At 41.8% G+C, this 20886-nt stretch overlaps 1 protein-coding gene across 1 annotated transcript in view; it reads right to left on the bottom strand.

The window, feature by feature from the left end:
- LOC141649187 (secreted RxLR effector protein 161-like) overlaps positions 1–19549 on the bottom strand; it is a 29802-nt gene extending 10253 nt beyond the window's left edge. Inside the window, exons 1-2 of the mRNA XM_074457882.1 lie at positions 19453–19549; positions 19147–19333 (exon numbers count right to left, since the gene is read on the bottom strand). Of these exons, the coding sequence (XP_074313983.1) occupies positions 19147–19333; positions 19453–19549 (284 nt within the window). The remainder of the gene's footprint in view (positions 1–19146; positions 19334–19452) is intronic.
- Between the last annotated feature and the right edge of the window lie 1337 nt (positions 19550–20886).

Here is a 20886-nt window from a genome sequence, read left to right as displayed (position 1 = left end):
TTCACAATGAACTTCAATTGCCACAATACAACCATTTTCACACCCACCCACAACAAAGAAATGAACCCATTCAAAACATGATCCTCCAAATGATGGGAGACCAACAAAACTTCTTCAAACAAATGCTAGAAGAGAGCCGAAAAGAAGAAGATGTTCTTAAAAACATCGCTATCCAAAGAAAGGAATTGGGGATTCAAATTGCCCAATTAAAAGAATTCCAAGCAACCCCTCACCACCATTCTTTGGATATTGAGCATAAATGCGAGTTTGAAGTAGTGACCTTTGACATGAAAGATGAGAAGTGGGAGGAGCCAAGTTCCTTGAGCTCTTGTGACTATGAGAGTGTCGTGTTTGATGAAGAAGACATGAGGTTGAGCAAACCAAATGTTCTTAACCTTTGCGAGTATGAAGGTGTGTCCTTTGATGTGAACGGTGAGGTGTTGAAAAAAGAGCTAGATGAAGCCCCCATTCATGATTTACGTGAAAATAGCAACAATGATGATGAACCTAGAGGAGAGATTCACAATATCGCCTTGCTTGAGGAACCTATCCTTGAGACATTTGAGATACCTTATCATGAAGAAGAACGTTCTTCCTTTATCCTTCATGAAGACCACTTGGCACCTATCATGGAGCCAATGATCATTGAAGAGGATATGTTAGATCTTCTTCAAAAAGCCAAAGTGTCTTACAAGAGTTATTTGGTGAAAAAGCTCAAAGAGAAAATTGCTCGTGAGGCTACTTGTGAAGATTTAGCACCCATAATCTCAACTCCTATGGTATCCGATCATCAAAGTCATGAAAACTCTCCTTCCACCTTGGAAGGATTGAAGAATCAAAATGCTATCATCATCACCAAAATTGAAGAAGAAGTTGGTAAGTGGAAGTCCACGGATGAAAATGAACCACACTTCACGCTCAATCTTAACAAGAATCATGAATGTGTTTACTTGAAACATTGGGAAAGCTCTAACGCTAAGGAGGAGACAAGAAAAAGAGCATTTTACAAACCTCCTTGGCCAAATTTCATTTTCAAATGGAGCAACCCATACTTATGCTTGTTTGGAGCTTGTTCACAAGCTTTTGACCTTTTGTTGAGAGCCTTGAGCTCTATGGATAAGAATTGTTACAAATTGAACTAGTTTGGTGGAGTCCTACCTCAAACCACCATTTGTAAGATATTTCTTGAACCCTTTTATTTTGTATAATATTGTACATTTTATTTTTGCATTTAATTTCTTGCATAAGAGAGAAGAGAGAGAGAGTCATCTTACATGTTTCCTAAGCAAATTTCAGAAAAGGATAAGGAAAAAAAGAGGAAATCGGTGAAAAGGGGTTTATCATTTCACGAAAGAAGAAAGAAGAAGGAGAGAAAAGCAGAGACGCTCGGATCCAAGCAAATCCACCCGTCCAGGCCCACGGGAGAGAAAAAGCTGAAATTGAGGAAGAATCCGAGCGGATTCAAAGAAATCCGCCCGTCCCTTACAATCCGTCCGTCCTCTTCATGGGACGCCCGTCCCGTATGACGTCCAGAAGCAAGATTTTAATCTGTGCCAAAATCCGTGCGGATTATCAAGAATCCGCCCGTCCTGGTCAAGCCGTCCGTCCTTTGCAGAATCCGCCCGTCTTCTCCCTGCTTCTCAACCAACAGATTTCTCTGTTCTAGAATCCGTGCGGATTCTACAGAAGACGCCCGTCTTCCCCATCGAGAATCCGCCCGTCCCAGCTGCAATCCGCTCGGATTGTACTGTTCACGCGAGAAAAACGGGTTAGGTCCAACCCTATCCGTTCGGATTCCCTTCTTCTTCTATATAAATACCCCCCTTCTCCCTCATTTCCTCATCTTATCAAACCCTAAAACACTCTCTTCAATCCTCAAAATCACCTTCATATCCTCAAAAACACCCACATCACCCCCATCACCAACATGAGTTCAAAGGAAAAGGCCAAGAAATTGATTGAATCGATCGGGAAGAGGCGCAAGGGATCATCCTCTTCAACACCACGAGATGTGATAATGAGGGGAGGTATTGAAGAACTCAACAACTTCCAAGAAGTGATCTTCCTATCCGACGACCACCGCGAAAAATTCGTCGAGCTTCTAGGTAAGAAATACGAACCTACTCAATTTGTTAACACTAGGGTGTTGGAAATCCTTAAGATAAGGTACCCTACCGAGATGTTCTTTAATGGCCTTGGCATTGGGAACTTTTTCCATGCTCATGAAGAGACTTACCTTAGTCTCACCCTTGAGTTCTTGAGTAGCCTTCGCATTATAGCGGATGCCCGCAACAATTTAGGCATGGAGTTTAGGTTATGCAACCGAGACCATGTTCTTTCTCTTGAGGAATTTGCCTATGTTTTTGGTCTTGAAGTACCCACCGCCTATACCGAAAAGCCCGATAATTTTAATGTGGATTTTCTTTGGAAAGCTATCTCCAGGAGGGACTTTACCAATATAAAGCGTTGCTATACATTTGCTATCCAACATCCGGTGATTCGATTCACCGAACGCTTTGTAGCCGGGTGCATCAATGGGAGGTACGAGCAAGATCGGTGTACTCTCATCGACTTAACTTTTCTTGAGTCTTATTTGAATGTTCGAGCGGTGAGGCGTTATAACTTCAATACGCCACTTGAGATACTCACTAGGTTCCATGACTTTGCTCAAGGGACATCTCAACTTAAGACCTTCGTGATGGGAGGTCTAATTACAATTTTGGCTAAACACCTTTGTCCCGGGTTCAATGCCCGAGGAACCTATATTCCTCTTGAAGGAGGACTTTGATTGATGAGCACACCATCTTCTATAGTCACCGATGGTGCAACTACACTCAAGATGGGAGTGTGGAATGGTACACCAAGGGTTGCACTTCAATGATCCTTGAAGGATGGAAGATACCGGGCATTGACCCAAGATTGAGTCCATACTCTCCTCCACCAAGCTACCTCCTTGATATCCAAATTCTTGAAAATCCCCCTCAAAGGGAGGAGCCACGCCGTCAACCACCCCGTGGAGGGCCAGGCATACAAATGCGCCCACCTTTCTACGTCCCTATCCCACCTTACCCTATTCCGCATACCCCATTCCAACCGGCAATCCCTAACACCCCGGGTATTAATGATTTGATGGCACTCATGAATAGAGTGGACCTTGGGGTGCATAAAGGGAGGGAAGACAACTACTTAGCCCTCTACCCCCAATATTATAACATGGCTCAACAAGGGTATATTGACCCCAATGGTCCTAAGCCCTCTTGGGCACAACCGGAGCTCTTGTTCCCAAATTATGGGGACCAAACTAGGAGTCGCGGCGATGGAGGGCATTCTAGCCAAGGTGGAGGGTACTCGGGTCAAGGAGGAGATTTTGACCAAGGAGGATATTGGGGCCAAGCACCGGGACATGATCAAGCCGGAAGCTCTCATGGTTATGGCTACGACCAAGATGAGGATGACGAGTGAAAGAGGCCTACTTCACCGCTTCCACTTGTATGATACCCATCTCTCCCTCTCTCTTTTATATTTACATTGCATTTAGTATAGCATTTAGCTTGCATGTGTATTATATTTCATATTGCATTTTGCATTAGTTAAGTTCATTTACATTAGTTTGCATTGTAATATATATCACATGATTCATATAGATAGTTGCATATAGATTAGAATTCATGCATAGTTACTAATGGCCAAACCTATTCATTTCTACACTAGAAATAGTGTTTAAATCGGTTTGGGGAGGTTTGATCATAGGTGACCATAATTTACTAGAAATCATGCATCATATAGTATAGTTTAGATTGCATTCATTTGTTATATATGTCATATAGAATTGCATTTAGTTAGAGCATGCATTCATTCATACCATATCATTGCATTTGTACTTTATTTCAAAAAAATCAAAAATCCAAAAACATGTATTTCTTTTTCATTCCTACTCCTACATATACATTGAGGACAATGTCCAAAATAAAGTGGGGGATGGGAATTTATATTCCAAAAATGCATAAAAATTGAAAAATTTCGAAAAATCACAAAAATATGTCTTTTAATTTCATTAAAACACAAACCATAAAAATTTGAAAAATTGAAAAATCCAAAAACAAGTTCATTTCCTTTGTAGTGTAGTCTTGTATATATTGTTTGTATATATTGTGTTTGTTCATCCTTGTTCACATTGATTGACTACGCCACATCCGAGACATGAGGATATTGAAGACCGCATGGTATGATCTTTCCAATCTCCTTTTTCCTCTTTATGTTAATGACTATGTGGCTTTATTTTGATTGATGCGGTATAACAATGTGAACTTAGGATTGCATTTAGATTAAATGTCATATTAGTTGGTAGAATCATATGCATTAGGATGTTTATATTAGTTGCATCATGGCATGTAGTTGCATGTTAGAAAAATTTTGCGAAACCGTCTACTTGGGAAGTTTGACAAGTGTATATAGGCCCTAGTAGATGCTTTTTGTTCTTAAGACTTTACTTGTTAGAATACTTGTAAAACACCCTAGGATGTGTCATGCTAGTATCTTTTGACCCATGGATTAAGGCCTAGTCAAGAGTACCTTGTGGTGTGATAACTCCTTGGCTACCGTTTATTTCAAGGTGACCCTTGAAACCATGCATCCATCCATCCATCATCCATGTTCTACCACATTTTTGTCAACAAAAGGGAATGGGCACAAAAACAAATCAATTTGAGTTCAATGAAATGAAAAGTGAAAAGAAAGTTTGCAAAAATGCATCAAAAAGAAAAGAGGAGCAAAAATAGACTCCAAAGGCTTCAAAAACAAGGCACCCTCGTTACTAATTGGGGTGACTTTAAAAATGTTCAAAAAGAAATGCAAAAAAGTTGTCAAGTATTGAAATGCCAAAAATCAAAAAGAAATGGCAAGAAAGTGTTCTCAAATGTTATATGCCACATGAAATTGGGGGGAAAAAACAACAATGAAAGCAAACTCCCAAAATGAAACTCAAATACTATCGATCCCTTTTCCATCTTATCCATTTTTGTGCATGGTAGAGAGGGGACGACCCTTCTTCTTGTCTAGGCAAGAGGGGGAATTCCGCGATCCTCCAGTGTTTCTAACACCATAGGGAATCTACTCTTGACAAAAGCATTTAACAATTGAGGACAAAGGTACCCTAGCTTGACACATTTTGGAGGTGATTTATTGGTATCCTTCTAGGCTTAGTAGTTTGAACAAATTGCATCTATGAAGGATTGTGTACCCTTGAATTGCTTCCCTTGTAGGTAATTTCCGCCACTTAGATGAGGAAAGTGGCTATTCTTTTGTAGATGCATCCATTATTTGATTTTGTGTGCTTAATGTTTGGATGTGTCGCCATTTTGGCAAGACCCACCTTGCCTTGCAAGAAGGCATCCTACCTCATGGTTGTCTTGTTGTGAGTTGAAGGGGCAGAGTGAGACCCGCTAATTGTCTCATATCGGCTATATTAGTAGGCTAGTTTAAATAAAGGTCTAGTTTTAGTCACCTCTTTACTCGGGACGAGTAAAGGTTCGGTTTGGGGATATTTGATGTGACCATTATTTGCGCACATTTAGTCCCCTAATTGAGCCTATTTTGCATACTATTATAACATTGTATGACCATTTTATCCGTCAAAACCTTCCTTTTTGCTTTTCTATCGCATTTCATGTGTTTTGTAGGAAAGGAGATAATAAGGCGGAAATTCCCGTCTTTCGTGCATAATTGGAAGCTTATTGATGACACTAGATGGACTAGTATGAAGAGGAAGCAAAGGCTAAAGACCAATCTCGCAAGAATAAAATGGAAATGAGCAAAAAGGGAAGAAAAGAAGAAGAACCATCATTGAAGAACAATCCGAGCGGATTGTCTCAAATCCGCCCGTCTCCACTAAACAATCCGAGCGTCCCCGCTCGAAATCCGCTCGGATTCATCCACCCAAATCCGCCCGGATTCTCTTGAATCCGCTCGGATTCCTTTGCCAGATTCCGTCCGTCCCGACCCCAATACGCACGGATTCCTTCACAAAGATGATTTCGTCTTCTCCAAGCTTCAAAGAAAGACTCCTTCCTTCGAAAAATACCGGAGTCTCCCTGCTCAAATCTCAAAAGTGTAATTACTAGTTTAGCCCTTAGTTAACCCTAATTGCATCCACCTAATTTGCACTATAAATACCCCATCTTTGTAATTAATCAAGCATGTTGTTTTTAGCTAGAAAATCCTTCTTTAGATTAGATTAGGAGTAGATTAGAATAGATTACTCTTTAATCTTTCCACAAATTACACATTAATCTCTCCTTAATTATTGTTCAAGTTTATTATATTATTATTGGGTAATTTAAAGATTATTGGGTTATTATTGGGAGATTGACAACCTTCCATCAATCAATCAAGTTTCTTCTATTATTCTTGCTTTATTATTTGGATCACCTCAAGTTGGTATAATTCTTTTACCCTTTTACTCTTTATTGTTTATTTCCTCATTCTATTATCATGTTTATACTTGTTGTGATGATTGACACCATTAATGACATGTTTCCCATGATAATGAGTGAGTAGTTTCTTTAGCTAGGATTAGTGGGTAATTAAGGGAAACCAACATGGGATTGATTCATGCTTAATCTAATATGTTCACATGATTAAATTGCTTGCTTGTTGTGATGTCAACTTTATGCACATGTTATGTTTGATGAAATGCTAAGCCTATGAATCCGTGCATTTACAACCATCTCTTATCTATTCAACTTGACTCGTAAGATATAAACCAACTCGAGTCTTGTTAGACCATGCATAGAAGTTGATTAGGAGGAAAGTAAGTCGACTTGTAGGTGTTGTACAATCTAATCGATTCGGCTCCGGGACCCAACTCTTCCTAACAACCGTAAGACATAACCCAACTCGGTTCCTCCACAACATTAATTGCTTGCAACCTTGTAAACATGTTTGTATGATCAAAACCATGAATCCCCTATGAACCCATGACATCCTAGCACTTTTAATCAATTGTTTACATTTCTTAGTTCATTGTTTGCTCTACTTTGTTAATTTCATTAGTTTAGACACAACTACAAACCCAACCAAATTGTGACACTAGCATAAATTGAGATAGATAGACTTAGAACCCAAAGCACACCGTCCCATGGATCGACCTCGACTTACCGCTAACTAGTTGTATGTTGAGTATTATAAATTATGTTTGATTGAGAGCCCCAACGACACCTCCATCAGCAACTATCTATATGAATTATATTACAATGCAACTATACTATGAACTAACTAATGCAAATGCAATATGAAATATAATACAAATGCATGCAAAAGCTATACTAAATGCAATGTAAATACAAAAAAGAGAGAGGGAGAGATGGGTATCATACAAATGGAAGTGGTGAAGTAGGCCTCTTTCACTCGTCATCCTCATTTTGATCATAGCCATAACCATGAGAGCTTCCGGCTTGATCATATCCGGGTGCTTGGCCCCAATATCCTCCTTGGTCAAATCCTCCTCCTTGACCCGAGTACCCTCCACCTTGGCTAGAATGCCCTCTGTCTCCTCGACCCCAAGCTTGGTCCCCAAAATTTGGGAACAAGACCTCCGGTTGTGCCCAAGAGGGTTTAGGACCATCGGGGTCAATATACCCTTGTTGAGCCATGTTGTAGTATTGGGGGTAGAGGGCCAAGTAGTTGTCTTCCCTCACTTTATGCACCCCAAGGTCCACTCTATTCATGAGTGCCATCAAATCATTAATACCCGGGGTATTGGGGATTGCCGGTTGAAATTCGGTATAAGGAGTAGGGTATGGCGGGATAGGTACGTAGGAAGGTGGGCGAATAGGTACTCCCGGCCCTCCACGAGGTGGTTGACGGTATGGCTCTTCCCTTTGAGGGGGGTTATCAAGAATTTGGATATCAAGGAGGTAGCTTGGTGGAGGAGAGTACGGGCTCAATCTTGGGTCAATGCCCGGTATCTTCCATCCCTCAAGGATCATTGAAGTGAATCCCTTGGTATGCCACTCCACACTCCCATCTCGAGTGTAGTTACACCATCGGTGACTGTGGAAGATGGTGTGCTCATCAATCAAAGTCCTCCCCTCAAGAGGAGTATAGGTTCCTCGGGTATTGAACCCGGGACAAAGGTGGTGGGCCAAAATGGTAATTAGACCTCCCATCACGAAGGTTTTGAGTTGGGTGGTCCCTTGAGCAAAATCATGGAACCTAGTAAGTATCTCAAGTGGCGTATTAAAGTTATAATGCCTCACCGCTCGAACATTCAAATAGGACTCAATAAAAGTTAAGTCGATGAGAGTACACCTATCTTGTTCGTACCTCCCATTGATGCAACCGGCTACAAAGCGTTCGGTGAATCGAATCACCGGATGTTGGATGGCAAAGGTATAGCAACGCTTTATATGGGTAAAGTCCCTCCCGGAGATAGCCTTCCAAAGAAAGTCCACACCAAAATTATCGGGCTTTTCGGTATGGTCGGTGGGTACTTCAAGACCGAAAACATAGGCAAATTCCTCAAGAGAAAGAACATGGTCTAGGTTGCATAACATAAACTCCATGCCTACATTGTTGTGGGTATCCGCCATAATGCGAAGGCTACTCAAGAATTCAAGGGTGAGACTAAGGTAAGTCTCTTCATGGGCATGAAAAAGTTTCCCAATGCCAAGGCCATTAAAGAACATCTCGGTAGGGTACCTTATCTTAAGGATTTCCAACACCCTAGTGTCTACAAATTGAGTAGGTTCGTACTTCTTACCTAGTAGTTCGACAAATTTTTGGCGGTGGTCGTCGGATTGAAAGAGCACTTCTTGGAAGTGGTTGAGTTGTTCAATGCCTCCCCTCATTAAGGGTCGGGTGCTCCTTGGTAGTACTACCTCTCGCGGTGTTGAAGAGGTTGATCCCTTGCGCTTCTTCCCGAATGATTCAACCAATTTCTTGGCCTTTCCTTTGGTGTTTGTCAACGGCGCCATTTGGATGTTGGTGATGGGGGTGTTTTTGAGGATGGGATGGTGATTTTGAGGATTGAGATGAGTTTTTTAGGGTTTGGTAAGGTGAGGAAATGAGGGAGAAAGGGGGGGGATTATATAGAAGGAGTAGGGAATCCGAACGGATAAGGTTGGGTCGGGCTCGTTTTATCCGCAGGAACAGGACAATCCGAGCGGATTTCAGTCGGGACGGGCGGATTCTCGGAGAAGAAGACGGGCGTCTTTGCTAGAATCCGCACGGTTTCAAACACAGCAAACTTCCTCGGCTGGGAAGTGGGAAAAGTCGGGCGTATTGTGCCTAGGACGTGCGGCTTGATCGGGACGGGCGGATTGTGAACAATCCGCACGGATTCTTTCACAGTTTAAAATCTTGCTTCTGGATGACACACGGGACGGGCGTCCCGTGAAGAAGACGGACGTATTGTCCAGGACGGGCGGATTCGCTCGAATCCGCACGGATTCTCCTTCAGTTTTAGCCTTTTTCTTTCCCGCGGGTTTTGGTCGGGCGTCCTCCTTTCGATCCGGGCGTCTTCTGGTCTTTTCCTTCTTTTTCGTGAAATAAGGCACCCTTTCTCACCAATTTTCTCTTTTTCCTTATCTTTTTCTGAAATTTGCTCATGAAACATGTAAGATGACTCTCTCTCTCTCTCTTCCCTCTCATGCAAGAAATCAAATGCAAATGGAAATGTACAATATTATACAAAATAAAGGGGTCCAAGAAATATCTTACAAATGGTGGTTTGAGATAGTACTCCACCAAACTAGTTCAATTTTAAATTCTTATCCATAGAGCTCAAAGCTCTTAATAAAAGATCAAAAGCTTGTGAACAAGCTCCAAATAAGCACAAGTATGGGTTGCTCAATTTGAATATGAAATTTGGCCAAGGAGGCTTGTAGAATATTCTTTTCCTTGCCTTCTCCTTAGTGTTAGAGCTTTCCCGATGCTTCAAATAGGTAAACCCATGATTCTTGTCAATACTAAGCATGAAGTGTGGTTCATTTTCATCCGTGGACTTCCACTTACCAACTTCTTCTACAATTTTGGTGATGATGATAGCATTTTGATTTTTCAATCCTTCCAAGGTGGAAGGAGAATTTTCATGGCTTTGATGATTGGATACCATAGGAGTTGAGATTGTGGGTGCCAAATCTTCACAAGTAGCCTCACGAGCAATTTTCTCTTTGAGTTTTTTCACCAAGTAGCTCTTGTAAGAAACTTTGGCCTTTTGAAGAAGGTCTATCATATCTTCTTCGATGATCATTGGCTCCATGATAGGTGCCAAGTGGTCTTCATGAAGAATAAAGGAAGGACGTTCTTCTTCATGATAGGGTATCTCAAATGCCTCAAGGATAGGCTCCTCAAGCAAGGTGATATTGAGAGTCCCTCCTCTAGGTTCATCATCATTGTTGCTATCTTCACGTGAATCATAAATGTGGGCTTCATGTAACTCTTTTTCCAACACCTCAACGTTCATATCAAAAGACACACCCTCATACTCACAAAGGTTAAGAGTATTTGGTTTGCTCAACCTCATGTCTTCTTCATCGAACACAACACTTTCATAGTCGCAAGAGCTCAAGGAACTTGGCTCCTCCCACTTCTCATCTTCCATGTCAAAGGTCACTACTTCAAATTCGCATTTATGCTCAATGTCCAAAGAACGGTGGTAAGTGATTGCTTGAGAGTCTTTTAATTGGGCAATTTGAATCCTCAATTGTTCTCTTTGGATAACAATGTTTTTAAGAACATTATCTTCTTTTTGGCTCTCTTCTAGCATTTGTTTGAAGAAGTTTTGTTGATCTCCCATCATTCGGAGAATCATGTTTTGAATGGGTTCATCTTTTTGTTGTGGGTGGGTGTGAAAGTGGTTGTATTGTGGCAATTGAAGCTCATTGTGAAATGGGTATTGGGTGGGTGTTTGTTGTTGATATTGGGTGTGGTGATTTTGGTGGGAAAAATTGGGGTAGTGGTTAGGATTTTCGTTGTACGAGTAGTAAGGTAGGTTTGTGTTGACTTGCTCCTCAAACTCCCCATACCCATAGTCATACTCAAAGAATCTACCACATACTCCATATGTTAAGTCTTGGGTCATCATCATAGTTAAGACAAGTTAACAACTACAAGCATGGAAACTACACAAAAATGGTAAGAACAATCCTTGAGGAACAAGTTCCTCAAGGTGAAAGCACAATTAAAATAGACAAACAAGTAAGAACTTAATCACATAGCACCATCCCCGGCAACGGCGCCATTTTTGATCCGGACGATGTCGTCACTCATCCAATCAAATACATTTATAATACTCAACATACAACTAGTTAGCGGTAAGTCGAGGTCGATCCATGGGACGGTGTGCTTTGGGTTATAAGTCTATCTATATCAATTTATGCTAGTGTCACAATTTGGTTGGGTTTGTAGTTGTGTCTAGACTAATGCAAACAATAAGGTAAAACAAGCAATAAAAGGAAGAGGTGTAAACAAATGATTAAAAGTGCTAGGATATCATGGGGTCATAGGGGATTCATGGTATTGATCATACAAACATGTTTACAAAGTTGCAAGCGATTAATGTTGTGGAGGAACCGAGTTGGGTTATATCTTACGGTTCTTAGGAAGAGTTGGGTCCCGGAGCCGAATCGATTAGATTGTACAACACCTACAAGTCGACTTACTTTCCTCCTAATCACTTCTATGCATGATCTAACAAGACTCGAGTTGGTTTATGTCTTACAAGTCAAGTTGAGCAGATAAGAGATGGTAAAAATGCAAGGATTCATAGGCTTAGCATTTCATCAAACATAACATGTGCATAAAGTTGACATCACAACAAGCAAGCAATTTAATCATGTGAACATATTAGATTAAGCATGAATCAATCCCATGTTAGTTGTCCTTAATTACCCACTAATCCTAGTTAAGAGACTACTCACTCATTATCATGGGAAACATGTCATTAATGGTGTCAAACATCACAACAAGTATAAACATGATAATAGAATGAAGAAATGAACAATAAAGATAAAAGGGTAAAGGAATTATACCAAACTTGAGGTGATCTAAATAATAAAGCAAGAATAAAAGAAGAAACTTGATTGATTGATGAAGGGTTGTCAATCCTCCAATAACCCAATAATCTTCAATTACCCAATAATAAACTTGAATAATAAACTTGAACAATAATTAAGGAGAGATTAATGTGTAATTTATGGAAAGATTAAATGATAATTTATTCTAATCTACTCCTAATCTAATCTAAGAGAGTTTCCTCCTAAAAACCACACACTTGATTAATTACCAAGATGGGGTATTTATAGTGGAAATTAGGTGGACGCATTTAGGGTTAACTAAGGGCTAAACTAGTAATTACACTTTTTAAAATGGAACAGGGAGGAGCCGGTATTTCTCGAAGGAAGGGCTTCTTTCTTTGTAGCTTGGAGAAGACGAAATTATGCTGTGAAGAAATCCGTGCGTATTGGGGTCGGGACGGGCGGATTCTGTTGATGGAAGACGAGCGGATTCGAAGGAATCCGGGCGGATTCTGGCGGGGCAATCCGAGCGTCTTTGGTGGGAATCCGCTCGGATTGTGTTGTGAGGAGACGGGCGGATTGGAGACAATCCGCTCGGATTGTTCTTCAGTAGTGATTCTCCTTCTTTTCTTCCCTTTTTGCTCACTTCCGTTTTATTCTTGTGGGATTGATCTTTAGTCCTTGCTTCCTCTTCATACTAGTCCATCTAGTTTTGTCAAGTAGCTTCCAAATATGCATGAAAGACGGGGATTTCCGTCTTATTATCTCATTTTCTACAAAACATATGAAATGCGATAGAAAAGCAAATAGGAAGGTTTTGACGGATAAAATGGCCATGAAATGTTATAATAGTATGCAAAATAGGCTCAATTAGGGGACTAAATGTGCGCAAATAATGTTCACATCACTTACGGAGGCCTTAAAGAAAGTGGGAAAGGATAAGGATAAGGAGGTTGATCACTCAAAGATCAGTCTCTATATAGCGAGGTTTAACCCAAAAGAGTACAAGGGGACCGGGGAACCAAACCTTCTTGACAACTGGCATCGTGAGATGGAGAACATACTAGACCTGGTTCACTGTCCTGATGAGATGAGAGTAGAACAAGCTGCGTTCTACCTGAGGGAAGCAGCTGGCGAGTGGTGGGATAAGGTGAAGGTGAGTGCTAGGGAGATGTATGCAAACCAGGGCTTACCTGCTATACCTTGGGAAGAGTTTCAGAGGGTTATGAGGAAACAGTTTGTACCGGAACATGTGAGGAGTAAGCTGAGAGAGGAGTTTGATGGGTTTAAGATGACATCGATATGTCGATTCTTTGAGTACTACAAGCGATTTAATGAGAAGTCTAGGTATGCTTTGAGGATATGGGTTTGAGTGAGGAGAACCTGGCGCTGAGGTTTTAGAGGGGTTGACCCCTAAGATCATGGATAAGCTACCTGTAGGAGTCCTTACTGATGTTAAGGAAGCTTATGAGAGGGCTGGGAGAGCTGAGAGGTTGGTGGAGATGGCTCAGGAGAGAGTGGGGGTTGAGAAAAGAAAGGCTGAGAGTGAGGGTGGTGGCCAATCTAGTCACAAGAAAGGCAACCACAATCAAGCTAGAGGGTTTTCTCTGGGTCGGGTTGATCTTTGGGGCTTCCTTTGGGCGTGGCCGTGTGAGTAGTAGTGGTAGTTGGGGGATGACTTGTTTTGGGCTGTGGCGTGTAGCCCACAAGAGACATGAGTGCACGAGTGCACCGGGAGCTTTTCGGGGATCGGCTCGGGAGCTATTCTCGGGGACCCGCACGAGTTATGCGAGCAATAGACCGTCCTGGGTCATGGTCTAACCGGGGAAGTCGAGCTATCGAGTGGAGGTAACCGCAATGGCGGTAATTCTTATCAGAAACCAGCTACGAACAACAACAACAATCGGGGTCGGGTGCTAAGCCGACCACATCGGCCAAGATCTTGTCCGGGGAGGTGGACGGAAGACCGATGGAAAGTCGTTCATGATGGACAAGAAAGCAGCTGAGGATGATGCACATGTTATCACTGGTACTTTTCTTGTTAACGGTATTCATACCTTTGTTTAGTTTGATTCGGGGGCGTCTCAGTCGTTTGTATCTTCGAGTCATGTTAAACGGTTGGGTTTGAGGGTATATGAGTCTGTAAGTGAGAAAATTTTTATAACTTCGGGTGAGTCTGTATCACGTGGGAGGTTGTTTAGAGATGTGTCTATGATAGTTGGGCAAGTTGATCTACCTGTAGACTTGTTAGAGTTTCCGTTTGACGGTTTTGAGATGATAGTCGGGATGGATTGGTTGGGAAAGTATAAAGCTAAGATAGACTGTCATCAAAATAAAGTGTCTTTGAGAGGGCCTAAGGGTGTTAGTGTGTCTTATCGTGGGTTTCTAGTCAAACCCAAAGTTAAGTTGATTGCAGCTGTCACCTTGAAGTCTTATCTGAGGAAGGGATGCCCTTTGATCTTGTGCCATGTGAGAGATGACCGGATAGAGATTTCGACAGTTGATCAGATACCAGTGGTGGGAGAGTTTGTAGATGTCTTTCCAGAGGAGATACCGGGGTTGCCACCGAAGAGGGAGATAGATTTCACAGTTGAGTTGAAACCGGGGACGGGGCCAATCTCTAAGGCACCGTACCGGATGGGTCCTAAAGAGATGGAGGAGCTCAGGAAACAGTTAGATGATATGATAGAGAAGGGATACATTAGACCTAGTGTATCGCCTTGGGGAGCACCAGTTCTTTTCGTGAAGAAGAAAGATGGGAGTTTGAGGTTGTGCATAGACTACAGGGAGCTGAACCGAGTGACGGTGAAGAACAAGTATCCTTTGCCAAGGATAGATGACCTGTTTGATCAGTTGAGTGGTGCATCAGTCTTTTCTAAGATTGATTTGAGGTCGGGGTACCATCAGGTGAAGATAAGAGAGGTGGACATACCAAAGACAGCTTTCACGTCGAGGTATGGCCATTATGAGTATGTGGTGATGCCGTTTGGGTTATCTAATGCACCGGCTGTGTTTATGGATTTGATGAACAGAATCGTCAGACAGTTTTTGGACAAGTTTGTGGTGGTGTTTATCGATGACATCTTAGTCATCTCTAAGACTAAAGAGGAGCATGAGGAGCATCTGAGGATTGTGTTGCAGACTTTGAGGGAGCATGAGTTATATGCTAAGCTGTCCAAGTGTGAGTTCTGGTTAGAGAAAGTTGCTTTTCTGGGGCATGTGGTCTCTAAGGAGGGAGTAGCTGTGGATCCGGCAAAGATTGAGGCAGTGACAAGGTGGGAAGCACCAAAGAATGTTGCTGAGATCAGGAGTTTCTTGGGTTTAGCTGGATACTATAGACGGTTCGTGAAAGATTTCTCCAAGATAGCTAGACCTATGACAGCTTTGATGAGGAAAGAGAACAGGTTTCGTTGGGATGAGAGTTGTGAGAAAGCGTTCCAAACATTAAAGGAGCGTTTGACCATAGCTCCTATCTTAGCATTGCCTGAAGGGATCGAGAACTATGAGGTTTATACATATGCCTCAAAGAATGGGTTGGGATGTGTGTTGATGCAGAACGGTAAGGTGATTACCTATGCTTCTAGGCAATTGAAGCCGTATGAGGAGAACTACCCTACTCATGATCTAGAGTTGGGTGTAGTGGTGTTTGCTCTCAAGATTTGGAGACATTACCTTTATGGGGCGACCTTTAAGGTATTTTCGGATCACAAGAGTCTCAAGTACATCTTCACTCAAAAGGAGTTGAACATGAGACAGAGGAGGTGGATGAAGTTGATTGGCGATTATGACATGGATATTATCTACCATGAAGGGAAAGCCAATGTCGTTGCAGATGCTTTGAGTAGGAAGAGTGTACATTCCCTGTGTATAACTCTATCTTTGATGAGGTTGAGAGATGAGGTGGGGAAGTTTGGGATACATATGATGCAGAGAGGGGATGCTGTGGGAGATTTGACAGTACAACCTGATCTTTATGATGATATTCGAGGTAAACAGGCTTTAGATCCTAAGATGGTTGAGTGGAGAGCAGGAGTAGAGAAAGGGACAGTGTCTCGATTCTCTATTCATACAGATGGTAGTTTGAGGTTCGATGGTAGGTGGTGTGTCCCTAAATGATGAGGAGCTGAAAAAGACTATCATGACAGAGGCACATTGTACACCATATTCAGTACATCCAGGTGGTGACAAACTGTACAAGGACTTGAAGAACACGTTTTGGTGGCCTGGGATGAAGAAAGAAACAGCTGAGTTTGTGGCCCGTTGTTTGACATGCCAGAGAGTTAAAGGGGAACAGGGACGACCACAAGGTAAGATTCAGTCTTTAGAGGTACCTGAGTAGAAGTGGGAATCCATTTCTATAGATTTTATCGTGAGTTTGCCAAAGAGTCAACAGGGTAACAACATGATATGGGTAATAGTGGATCGACTGACCAAGTCAGCTCACTTTGTGCCAATGAAAGATACATGAACTAAAGCACAATTAGCTATGGCTTATCGGAAGAATGTGCTAAAGTTACATGGAGTCCCTAAGGACATAGTGTCTGACAGAGATGCGAGATTTATCTCAAGGTTTTGGAAAGAGTTGCAGGAATCTTTGGGAACAAGTTTGAAGATGAGTACAGCTTTTCATCCTGCGACAGACGGTCAAACTGAGAGAACAATCAAAACTCTTGAGGATATTTTATGAGCTTGTGTGATGGACTTTGGTGGTAGCTGGGAACAGAGGTTGGATTTGATAGAGTTTTCTTACAACAACAGCTATCACACTAGTATTGGCATGGCACCGTTCGAGGCTTTATATAGGAGGAGATGCAGGAGTCCGATTTGTTGGGACGACAGTACTGAGGCAGTAGTTCTAGGACCAGAGATGGTACATGAGATGGTTGAACAGATTAAGATGATCAGGGAACGGATGAGAGCAGCTCAGGATAGGCAAAAGAGTTATGCAGATCTACATTGCCAGGATATAGAGTTTCAGGTTGGGGATAAGGTTCTTCTGAAAGTGTCTCCCATGCGTGGGGTTATGAGATTTGGGAAGAAGGGCAAGCTAAGTCAGAAGTTCAGCGGGCCTTATGAGATCTTAGAGCGAGTGGGAGAGGTTGCATATCGTCTGGCTTTACCAGCTGCGTTAGAGAGAGTGCATAATGTGTTTCATGTGTCGCAGCTGCAGAAGTATGTGAGTGACCCATCACATATGTTAGAGGCAGAGAGCTTAGAGCTAGATGAGTCTTTATCATATCTTGAGGTACCTAAGCAGATTCTTGACCGGAAGGTTAGGAAGACTAGGAGTGGTGAGACAGTTTTGCTTAAGATCCTTTGGTCTAATCACGAGACTGAGGAAGCTACATGGGAGGCAGAGGAGGCCATGAGAGAGCGTTTCCCTTTCCTTTTTGATCAGGTATGTATGGTTACGGGGACGTAACCTTGTTTCTTTTAGGGGGGTAGGAGATGATCGCAAAGAGTTTTAAGAGTTTTTATACCCCTTTTTATGTTGTGTCGGTATGGTTGTTGTCGTTGAGTCGGGTTGAGTTTGGGTTAGTAACATGTTTTATGTTGAGTTTGTTTTGGTTGTTGAGTCGGGAGTGTTGTAGTGTGAGTCTTTGTTTTGTTGTGGTTTGAACTTCGGCGACGAAGTTCTTTTTAAGGAGGGAAGACTGTAAAACTACGGATTTATGAGTGTTTGGGTACTCTATCGAGTAGGCCTTACTCTGTCGAGTAAGGGTGAGTTACAGTTTAAAATAGTTTCTGACCTGTTGGGTACTCGATCGAGTAACGTAGATACCCGATCGAGTAAGGGGGCACTCGATCGAGTACCTCAGCTACTCGATCGAGTAGCCGGTTTACGGGGGTTGATTTGTCGGGTTTTGTTAATAATGCGATTAAGTATATAATAACTTCCGTCACTTTTCTTTAAACACTTTTAAAACCTAATTACTTTCAAAGAGAGAAATCAAACTACGTTCTTCGCATCAATTGCATTGTTGGCAAATCCCGGAGCTTGGAAGGTCGGATTTTACCTTTCTTTATACCGTTGTAATCCTTGCGTCGAGGGTAAGACCTATGTACCGTTTTTATAGTATTTCTTTAAAGTTAGTTAAACCCTAATGTTGGGAATTGGGGGTTTTTGTTGTATTTTGTGTTGGTAGTGATTATATATTTGTATGTTAGGAGGAGGATTCGTAGAGGAAGCGTTTTGATATCAGCTGTGAGATCGTCTGATTGTGTTGTGCTTTCCAGGTAGGGTTTCCCTACTCAGTATTAGTCCCATAATGTGTTGTGGTGTTTTGTGGTTGTTGGATATTATCATACTCGTATTGTGACGATTGCTGGATTTGGTTGCTGATAGTAGTAGTGATTGATTGTAGCTGTCTGTGGTCTTCGGGGTGCGTCCATGGCTGAGTGGAGTCACTTGTGGGAGTGGCTTCACGCCCATGATTCGCCTTCTATGGAACCCGCCACAGAAGGGATGTGCACATTAATGGATTTGGGTTTATCGCTCGATGGAGATGAGCGGAGCTTAGGTGGGAATGGCTGCGGTCCCCCACTGGCGGCGAGGAGTGACCTGTTGCGATGGGCACTCTGGCAGGGCTACACACGTTAGTGTGTAGTCAGGATTGTGGAGTTGGGTTTGGAGTTCGGAGAATATCTGTGATGATTGAGCTGTTTGTTTTACTGTATTGTTGGTTTATATAAATTGTGTGATTAGTACTGACCCCGTTTAATGTTTTAAAAACTGTGGTGATCCATTCGGGGATGGTGAGCAGTTATTGAGCAGGTATGAGTCGAGTTACTGGGATAACTGGGATGTGCCACCGTCTAATGATAGAAGTCTTCCGCTGTAGCTTAGTAGTTTAATAAACATTTCAGTTAGCTCAGTAGACAGTTGGTTTGAGAACATGTATTCGTATTTTGGTTTTGGTTTTGGAGACTGTAACCTTTCGCTAAAGTATTTCTATTTAAATGTTGTTTCGTTATTGTCTATTTGATTATCATTGCCTCGGGTAACCGAAATAGTAGCATCCTTATACCTGAGTGGTCCTGGTAAGGCACTTGGATTATGGGGGTGTTACAAAACAGATGTGCATTTGATGCACTAGGAGTATCTATGAATTTAGCAGTAGACATGCCAAACCTTGACAATACCTTCTGAATATAGCCTTTATAAGATAAGAAACGCTTCTTCTTGCTCCTATCCTTGTAGATCTCCATTCCCAGAATATTTCTTACTGCACCTAAATCTTTCATCTCAAACTCAGCACTGAGAAGACCCTTCAATTTCTGAACATCAGACTTGCTCTCTGCAGCCATCAACATATCGTCTACATATAGGATCAGATAAATGAGAGATACATTCTTCACCTTGTTGTAATAAACACAACAATCATACGGACTTCCATTGTAGCCAATTCTCAACATGTAGTTGTTGAACCTTTTATACCACTGCCTCGGTGATTGTTTAGCCCATATAAGGACTTCTTCAGCTTACAAACGAAGTCTTCCTTACCCGGAACCTGGAAACCTTCTGGTTGAGTCATGTATATCTCTTCTTCCAACTCTCCATGTAGGAAAGTTGTCTTCACATCTAGCTATTCGAGTTTCAAGTCCTGATGCGCAACTATTGCTAGTAACACTCTTATGGAAGTATGTCTGACCACTGGTGAAAATATCTTATTGTAGTCTACCCTCTCTTTCTGCCTGAACCCACGAGATACAAATCGAGCTTTATTCCTTATACCCTCAGCACCGATTTCTCCTTCTTTCTTCTTGAAGACCCATTTACAAGTAACAATCTTGCCGCCTTGAGGCTTCTTGGATAATTCCCAGGTCTGATTTTTTTGAAGTGACTCTATCTCATCTCCCATAGTAGCAAGCCATTGAGCAGATTCAGATCATATAGCTTCTTCTTTGAAGGTGAATGGCTCATGTAAGTTAGGATCCACCTCCTCAACAACCTGAAGTGCATAACCCACCATATCTTCAAAACCAAGTCTATTCAGAGGCTTCCCAAAATTAGGCTTGATTGACCGCTCACGGGCCAAACTCTACTGATTCGGAACTGGTAATGAAGAACCTGATGGTACAGATTCGGATTCGGACTGTAGTGGTTGATCTTCTTCCTGTGGTACACTCTCATCAAGAGTGTCTTGCTGCTCCACTAGTTTATCAACACTATTACTTGTAACACCCCCATTTATTCAACAACCTTTAGCTAGACATCCCAAGTAAATGAGAGCGTTACCATCTCGCTTTCCCGAGGTAGTGAATAACAAAGTACAACAAACCAAAGTACCTTAGATTAAAATTTAGTGATTACATGTTTATTACAAATTAACCAAGCTAAACTTAATATAAAATAAGATACAACTCACAGCGGAAATAAATAATGTGATTAAATAATCTATGTGGTCTAGACATCTAGGTAGACTGGCCAAGTCCTCACGCATCCCATAGCTCCCAAGTCAGCTAATCTTTAGTACCTGTCAAATCTGCTCCCCGTTATGGTTCATCACAGGTGTTCACAAATACACTGTCAATCATGAGTTTGAGTAGGATAAAATACATTATAACAACCAATCTATAATAATCTCACAACTTTCAATATGCCAAATTCCAATCTCAACTGTTCACATGTCACATCTCGACATTAACTATCCACGTTATCCACTAGAGACTAAGCCTGCGGCCTTCTAATTAATCACACACGTTATCCACCAGAGACTAAGTCTGGGGCAGTCCAATAACCACTCCCATTATCCACCAGAGACTATGCCTGGCGCCGTCCAATTCTCATAAACCATTCCACAATATAATCATATAATATATGCACAACTCCAACAACTAACAATATTAATCACTTAATTAACTTAACTAA

The sequence above is a fragment of the Silene latifolia genome, chromosome 3, assembly GCF_048544455.1.
Source record: "Silene latifolia isolate original U9 population chromosome 3, ASM4854445v1, whole genome shotgun sequence".
NCBI classification, from domain to species: Eukaryota; Viridiplantae; Streptophyta; class Magnoliopsida; order Caryophyllales; family Caryophyllaceae; genus Silene; species Silene latifolia.
The sequence above is the reverse complement of the archived record's forward strand: the minus strand, read 5'-3'. Positions and strand labels throughout refer to the sequence as shown.